Source organism: Pistacia vera, unplaced genomic scaffold (genome assembly GCF_008641045.1).
Source record: "Pistacia vera cultivar Batoury unplaced genomic scaffold, PisVer_v2 Contig706, whole genome shotgun sequence".
In the NCBI taxonomy this organism is placed as follows: domain Eukaryota; kingdom Viridiplantae; phylum Streptophyta; class Magnoliopsida; order Sapindales; family Anacardiaceae; genus Pistacia; species Pistacia vera.
The window spans coordinates 545,724-554,628 of record NW_022196564.1 but is presented as its reverse complement, the minus strand read 5'-3'; the positions used below and the strand labels follow the sequence as shown (position 1 = coordinate 554,628).

General features: G+C 39.1%; 1 protein-coding gene across 1 annotated transcript; it reads left to right on the top strand.

Annotated features, from left to right (window-relative positions):
* The first annotated feature begins 363 nt into the window (after window positions 1-363).
* Window positions 364-1,239, top strand: LOC116114299. Its single transcript, XM_031400452.1, has 3 exons — window positions 364-374; window positions 552-645; window positions 806-1,239. Exons 2-3 carry the CDS (start codon window positions 600-602, stop codon window positions 1,237-1,239), a joined length of 480 nt encoding a protein of 159 aa, XP_031256312.1. The 5' UTR covers window positions 364-374; window positions 552-599.
* The last annotated feature ends 7,666 nt before the right edge of the window (window positions 1,240-8,905 follow it).

The following is an 8,905-nucleotide window of genomic DNA, read 5'->3' as shown; positions in this document are numbered from 1 at the left end:
ATCCGTATCTTTAAATGGTAATTTAAATATGATCACACTAATTATTAACATATAAATTTATTGTGGTAGATTTTTAAGGGTATCTATACCCACAGTTATGGTAAAACTGCGTACTTTTCAGAATTGATTGTGTTCCCTTGGTGTTTGATAGATGGATTTTGTTTGATTGCAGGGTATATTTTTCATCTGAGAATTCCAGTGTGAGTGAATATGATGGTGTATTGCCGGTTGCTGCGGTGTCAGGGCTGCCATTGGTTGCAAACTCTGAATCTTTGGAGACCAAGAGCTGTATCTCATGTGACCCAAAATCTGTTACCGGACCAAAACATGCGATTCAGGCGTTTGAATTCCTTCGCGAGAATGCTTCAGCTCAGGTCTTTCTGATTCAGTTCCCTCTCTCTTTTTAGTTGCTTATAGTTGTTTATGTTTTTGAATGCATATCTTTAGCAGTTCAGTTATGTGAAGACTTTTGTGTTATTTTCGCCAACTGAGTTGGTACTTTTAGATCATTGGCTTTGACAATAATTTTTTAATTTTGGTTTTGTGACCAGACTGTTGTTGCATCAATTGCTACTGACTCAAATGTCTGGAATGCTGTCATGCAAAATGAAGATCTGATCCAATTCATACAGTCCCAGAAAAACAGTAAGATTTTTTTTTTTTTTCGTTAGATTTTTATTAGCAGAACTAGTTTTCTTGAGAGGATCTTTGGTGGAAAGGATGCAGTTGAGTGCATATACTTTTAAATTTTTTTTTGACCAGCTTTCCTTTGATATGGATCTGAGCATGGGTTAACTTTTTGCAGATAATATGTTTCAAGATCAGGGATCTCCCGGAGAGATTGAGGAATTATCTGATTTGAGCAAAGAAGAAGATACTTTAAGCCATTCTGGAGACAGTGGAGGCCAAAGCCGGTTCAAGCCCATGGCTGTTCTTTGGAAGATCAAGGATAGGGTGGTTGAATTGGGAAGAACAACCAAGGATAGGGTGGCTGGATTGGGAAGAACAACCAAGGATAGTGTGGTTGAATTGGGAAGAACAACCAGCGATCGAGTGGTTGAGATGGTGAGCAATGTGGGTAATTATCTACAGAACATCTTTGGCACACCCGCAGCTGATAAGACTTATGCAGAAGCAGATGGCAAACCAGCAGAAGCAGATGCCAAAGCAAACTATTTTGAAAAGGCCATTGGACTGGCCATTATGGCGATCATGGTGATTGTGCTGAAGCGAGCTTAAAAGTTTATAATCTGGCAAACTACCTGAAAATTTGCCGAACTTACAAAACTCTTTGGATGTGTTTCTCTATTTTGATGCATTAATATATACTAAAATTTGATATGCAGTAGTTCGCGAGGTCACAGTACTTCACATGGAATAAATTTGCTTGTTCCCCTCACCATTAGCATATTGCGAAATACTGTGTTAAACTAGAGATTGTAATTTTCAAGTCATTTAAGTGTTAGCTGCTGAAATTGATAACAAATGTTCTAAGTAAAAGTAAAACAGATCTTTATCATTAACAGATGAATTGAATAAACAAAATTTGAAGTGACTGATATCACTCTCACGCAACAGGGGAATACTGAAGTAACTGAACAAATGAATTGGCAAGGAAATTCCGACCAATGCTTTCGCTCTTATGGAATTTTCCAGTCCATGTTATGCATTCACCAAAGGGTTCTGTTTCGTCTGTAACTTGTATTTTTGTTCCAAAGATACAAACTAGTCCTTAAAGTGGCATTTTCTCAGAAAGGGCGTTTGAAAAATTATTTAAGTCATGTATGTATTCATGAATCTAATATAAGAGATTTGAGTTCAATTCTTCTTGTATTTGGCCAGGTCGTCTCCATGCTTTGACAACCCTTTTGCTACATTTATGAGTACGTACATGACGTCGATCTCGTTCATGAATTTCCAGCCGTCGGATGACCATACTTTGACTACAAGAAAAAAATCTAGGCGTATTAATAGGGTCCCACAAAATTTAGGAGATCGACGTCACCTTGAAACTCACGTAGGCCCCACGGTTCTTTCCTCGCACATGTTCGATGTCCACGTGGCGACATTTTTCAATTGCCACGAACACAGTACTATACATCGACTCTCCATCTCCTTTCACGCAAAATTATCCTCTACATCACCAGCGGAATGCTGTCATAAAATCTAATATCGAAGGTGTCCGAGAACCGTCGATGTTAAGACCATTTTCTGTATGAATACGTGGTAATAAATCATTAGTTGTTAAAAAACCCTGTAAAAGAACTAACCACAGCGAATAAGAATATGCCTAATTTTTAAACTCCCCCAATGTTTGTCCGAATTTCAAAAAACTTGTAGTAGTTTAGAAATTATCTCTAATCTCCCAATAAGTGTCGATTAGTTTTCCTTGTTCGACTTTCTTAAGTAGTGTAGTAATGTTCAAGAAAACAGAATTTATGAAAATATTTTTTTTTGAATAAATATAAAGAATTTTCTAATTTTATTTTTAGCTGATATAAACTTAAATAAATTCAACAAAAGCATATGAAAAAAGTCCACAGTTTGAGATTTTAAATAAACATAAAAATATTGTTTAGTTTAATCACTTTTAAATTAAAATAAAAAAATCAGAAGGGACGTCAAAATATTGGGGTATATTACACTTTCCCGTCAGTAGTTCATCACTTAAGTGCCGAAACATCCTGTTACGCGAACAGTAGTGGGAACAATATACATAGCGGCTGTAACTCCATCTCTAATTACCTCCTCTGACAAATACTGGGTTGCAGTCAAGGATCTGCAGCAAGCCCTCCTCTAGTGTGCAACGACGGTTATCCAATGCATATCCCTGATGTTTATGATGCAGTATACTCTTTTAACGTTTGCTAACTGTTGCCATGATTGGGCCTTTCCCCCTATACATACTGTATCATCTGTCATCAAACTAAAAATATCAAAGACACCGTCAGTCATCTGTGGCCAATCTTTCTGCTTGCCTCCCTTTGTTGCACCCACCATTGGCCTTTTCATTAAAATGTATATGTAGTTACTAGCGTTTGGCAAAGGCTACATCGGTGATGGCACAATACAGATACAAAATATCACCATTATTGCTCTGTCGTAGCCTCATAAGTGCTAATACCTATTGATGTATTGCAAATAAAAACAACATGATAAGTATACAATACCTCATGGAAAACATAAGCAAAAATAAGGAAAAATAAGGGAAAATAACTCATCGAGTCTTCGAGCCCCTATCCATTATCAACATCTTTTAAACCACTTCGAGGATAATCCCCAGTCTGCACTTCACATGCCATCACTCCAGAATCTTTGTAATGGCATAGAAGGGTTTTTTTTCTTTTCCTCATCTATTGGCCTATACATTGACCTTTAACTCCTCCGTTTTCACTTGCCCACTCTTCCGCCTTCCTCCTCCATTTCACTCCCCATTCTCTGCCTTCCTCCTTACCCTCCTCCATTTTTGTTCTCCACTTTCACAGACTTCTCATTTTTTTTTATTCGTTTTCCTCTTCCATACGTTGCTGCCGTGTAAGGAGAAAGTATGGCTTCTCTTTCGGCTCTCTCTTTTGTAAGTTGCACTTCAACCACTTTAATACCCCACCAACTTCTCCTCCACTCTACCAACTTTCTTATCACCTATAACTTTCTCTCACCCTATCAATTTTCTCTTCCACCCTTCATTGCTCTTCCATTTCTAAGCCTCTCATAAACGGCTATTGTAAAACTCTCAAACAAACTTTTTATGAGGTCAACACCTCATTCTCTCGACCCCGCGCCTCGGCAAACGGGTACTTATTGTACAAGTTTGCCAATTAGGTGGAAGCGTACTAACCTCTTCATCCTCCTCCTCCCTCTCGCCGATTGGAGCTTCATCATCCTCGTCGTAACAACATTCTAAAGCAGGGCCTACAACTGCACTCACATGCGTGATCCCTTTTAGGTCCTGATTTGGCGGTCTATCCCTTCATCTGCTGCATCGTGCAGTGTTGAACGATGTAACATATCCTCTCTCGCTCACCCCTAGAATGGTGAGGAAGGGACAGACGACTCCCTACAATAAGAAAAAAATCAATCAAATTTAAGCCACATTTAAAGAAAGTGCATATTCAAAAGATTAATCCTTTAATCTTACTCGAGCTGCTTGAATTTCCATGTCTATTTGTCGTAATATCAATGGGTACATTCTTGATATGTATCGCAACATCCTAGGAAATTGCGTCACTCATCCGAAGTCTTCTTCCTCCCTTCCCTCCCCCCCGGCTTAGCTAGGATAAGGAACAACCTCATACATCTAAGCCTACATTGAAAAAACAGTCCATATCATAATTAAAACACATATAATACAAAAAATATAACAAAAAGCTATTGATATTACCTGCATTGCCCGTGCGAAGCCAAACAAATTGTACGTGCTCAGTCTATTCTTCTCGACAGATTAGCAATGCTTTAAGGCCATGTCTTTTCCTTGCAGGGAGTCCATGGTTAGCTGAAATGATACCGTCCCCCACAATAAGCATTAAAGAAGTCCACGTTACTTGCAACTTCACCCAATCCATATTCAAGACTTTGTTAAGTCAAAAGGCATTAGGAGCGAATGCACAAACCATACCAGACACATCTTGAACTTCTCTGAAGAGGTGTACCCCCCTTCTTCTAACCTTTCCTCTAAATCGCGTCACGTAATAGACGCCTTCCCCCCCAAAACCTTTTTAGCCAAGTTATCGGTTGCTATTCTTCTTTATTCTCTCTTGCTCTTCCGCATCTGGAAATGCCCCACATCTCAAGCCTATCATCAGGGCATATTCCATCATCCCAAAATGTAGTGTTCCCATCCACCATGAACACACTTTATTTTTTTTTTTTTTGCCTTTTAACTAAGTACAACAATATATAAGCACTCCTGCCCCCAGAATGCCTTTTTTCAATTTTCTCCGATGCTCACAAAATGACCGAAACAAACTCTCTTTGAATCGTCCATACCCTTCTTTTGTTCCTATAAAATCTCCATTATTTGTTAAAACTTGTCAACTCGACCTAATTGTCACCCGTCAGGGGAAGTACGGTACCTTATCGCTTACAATCTCCAACCCATAGTCTTTATAATTTACACTTCGGAAAATTGCACAATCGATATAACTAAATATCAGCAAAAAAAGAAACCAAAACAACAATAGGCTGTAATTGGGGGATATGGGCTTCGGGGCATCAGGGAGTGGGTGTTTTTGACCTCGAGAGGACCGAGGAAGCCAATGCAAGCCCTATAAAGGCTGTTGTGGCAGGTTCCATGAGTAACAGTCCCCCAGTCCCCCACCTCCTGCCATCCCCAGCCCTCCACCTCCCATAAACAACCTCCGTACGACTCCCTTGCCTTCCCCCATCCTCTGGAACCCAATCAAAGCCACTCACTCGATGCTACCAATTGCTCGACAAAATGCCAAACCACTGTAACAATAAAACCAACTACATATCCCCCAAATTCGCACAAATCAATCAATTTTCTTATCAAATTCAAAACCACAAGTAAAAAACGTATCATTTCTTCATCAGCGTCCTCCTCCTTGCTTGAATTCTCACTGGCGCCTTCTCTTCAAACCATTTTTCGATTCTTCTCTGTTCTTGTGTCGCCGTTGTCTCCTCTGCTTTGGACCACTTGACTCATTCGATGATCCATCAAAGCCTCTCTTCGACAATCTTTGAACTGCCGCCGCCGCCGAAGTCTAGGATTTGGAGGGGGTTGGTTTCCTCTTCTTTGTGAATATCAATCATAATTTTGTAAAGAAAACTTTATGATCATATTTTCCGAAAATAGAGCACTTTGTGCCGAAAATCCTAGAAAAATCAAAGTGTTCGTCAGTCGTTTTTTGGGTATATAGCTCGATTAAGCGATTTTGAAGGGTGGGGGTCGTTTTTAATTTTTACAAATTTCATTAATTATAAATTACCTACATATGTTAAAATTTTTTAATTTAACTTGTTCAATGTATCAAGTGTGTCACGTTAGTTTTTGTAAATTAAAAAAATTACAAAATAATCATTTTCTTAAATGCAAACTTGGGAGCTCTGGCCAGTCAAATTCCTCGTTGTTTGTAGGCTACCTTTATTCCTTTTTCAAAGCCAACTCCTTAAATGGAACCTTAGTCGCGAAGGCTAAGCCAAAAGTTTCGATTTTTTTTTGTTTTCATTTTCCAGTTAGAATTTTATTATGGGCGGAGCAGCCATTGAGACATGGCCGCCGGTAAGGTCGCCGGGTAGGCGTTTCAACGGTGGGATTCGTGGCGGCTTGTCTTCTGCAACCGCCACGGCCCCGCCCGATCACAATCCCTGCAAAACGCTTCGCGACCCGTAGGCGGAATCTTGTCGAGCGGGAAGGTTTCCGCTGGAGGTGACGTTGCGGAGGCGCAGAAAGCCTTGTGGGAATTGGATGACTGGGGGTTGCCGGAGGAGAAAATGATTTTCTGGTGGCACCAGAGCCAAAATCGTCTGAGCCAATAGCTAGGGTTATATTTGGGGGTGCGCCAAGCCTCGAGGAGGCTAAGGAAGCCACGTCCGAACTCAAAGACGCGTTGGAAAAGTGATTTTTTTTCCAAAATTCTGATCCGTGTGAAATTTATTCAAAGCTTTTATTGTTTTTAATTGCATGTGTTAGTGTACCACTCCGTATCTTATATGGTAATTTAATATGATCATACAATTATTAACATATAAATTTGTGGTAGATTTTTAAGGGTATCTATACCAGTTATGGTAAAACTGCGTATTTTTCAGAATTGATGTGTTCCTTTGTGTTTGATTAGAAAAAAAAAAAAAAAGGAATCGCTTAAGCGATTAAGTGTTTATAAGCTTTCATTGCTTAAGCGATAATGTAAATCGCTTAAGTGATCTCGTGAAAGGCATAATAAAAATAATCCCAATATACTGGATCGCTTAAGAGATTTCATATCTCACTTAAGCGATCCTGTATATTTAGCATTAGTCGTTTAAGCGATCTGGTACAAGCTAGAATCAAGATCACTTTAGCGATGCTTCACTTTTACCTGATCGCTTAAGCGATCATGTCAAAGGCAAAATCAAGATCACTTAAGCGATACTTCACTTTTACCCTTGGTCGCTTAAGCGATCACGTGCAAGGCGGAATCAAGATCTGCCCAGATGCATGATTGCTTAAGCAATTTACGGTCTCGCGTAAGCAATTTACGGTCTCGCTTAAGCAATTTATGATCTCGCTTAAGCGATACTTCACTTTTACCCTTGGTCGCTTAAGCGATCACGTGCAAGGCGGAATCAAGATCTGCCCAGATGCATGATTGCTTAAGCAATTTACGGTCTCGCGTAAGCAATTCTTCGCTTTTACTCTGGGTCGTTTAAGCAATTTAAGATCGCTTAAGAGATCAAGTCCAAGGCAGAGTCAATATCTGCCTAGATGCACGATTGCTTAAGCAATTAATGGTCTCGTTTAAGCGATTCTTTACTTTTACCCTTGGTCGCTTAAGCGATTTGGGATTGCTTAAGCGATCAAGAATCAAGATCTGCACAAATGCACGATCTCTTCAACACTTTATTGTCCCGATTAAGCGATTATTCACATTTACTCTTGGTCGCTTAAGCGATTTCAGACCGCTTAAGCAATCAAGTCCAATGCAGAATCAAGATTTGCCCAGATGCACGATCGTTTAAGCAATTTATTGTCTCGTTTAAGCGATTCTTTATTTTTACCTTTGGTCACTTAAGTGATCATGGATCGCGTAAGCAATCATGTCCATGGTAGAATCTAGATGTTCTCAGATGCACGATCGCTTAAGCGATTTATTTTCTTGCTTAAGCGATCCTGTATAGAAAACCCTTGGTCACTTAAGCGATATATGTAATCGCTTATATATCGCTTAAGCGATCATGGACAATACATGCATATTTTTTCCAGCTTTTCTTCTGAATTTTGACAAACTAAAATCATCAACACATATTAATTCCATATTTTCTCCTGAATTTGACAACCTAATTGCATCAACACATCAATGACATGTAACAAGAGTACTAAATAAACTCAAACTCAAAAGAGGAAAAGAAATACTGAATTACTTTTGTACAAATCTGAAATGTATCAATTACTAGGGTTGTGCAAAACCGGGTACCTGAACTGATTTTGCTCTACCCCTAAAAGAGTACCCGCAAACCGAACCGCTTTTAAGGGTACCCGGTTTTTAGGGTAAAAAACCGGATACTCGGTTAATGACCCGAATTTGTATAACTTTGCATGAATTTTAAGTTTTTACATTTCAAATTTCAATTTGTGAATACAATTTCTTCCATATACTAAATCAACTTTTAATTTAATAACTTAAATACTTAAGATTTGGGGCTTTTGCCTTTTGCTCTTTGAAAGTTAAAGGAAAATAGGTTTAAAAACTAGGTTATTTATTTATTTTTTATTTCTTAATAACCGCGTACCCAGTTCTCTTAAAACAAATACCCGATACCCGAACCGAAATTCGGGTATCACATAATAAATACCCGAAACCGACCCAAATTTTCGGGTATTCAAAAATTCGGGATCGGTTCGGTTTGGTTAGCGTGTTCGGTTCGGTTAACGGTTTTTTTTTTGCACACCCCTATCAATTACATTAAATTGCAACATTATATACAACAAATAAATGTCCTATACACACCCAAAACAAAAGCAGGGTCGACAGCCTCCATCCCCCATTCATCATTCTCCTCAGCCACTTCCCCATCCTTCAAAATTATTCAGCACACATTCAGCATCAGTAGTAGTAGCAACCACCTCTTCGTCTTCTTCTACAATACCCCTTCCAACATTATTTAGCCTTGGCCTTGGCCACAAAGCATACATTACACCACAACCCAAGTATCAATAGCCTGATGCCTAACAACACCAGCTGAT

Coding starts and splice junctions, on each gene's coding strand:
- LOC116114299 (XM_031400452.1), top strand. CDS start 600: ATGCAAAATGAAGATCTGATCCAATTCATACAGTCCCAGAAAAACA. Junction 646..805: donor CATACAGTCCCAGAAAAACA/GTAAGATTTTTT, acceptor AACTTTTTGCAG/ATAATATGTTTCAAGATCAG.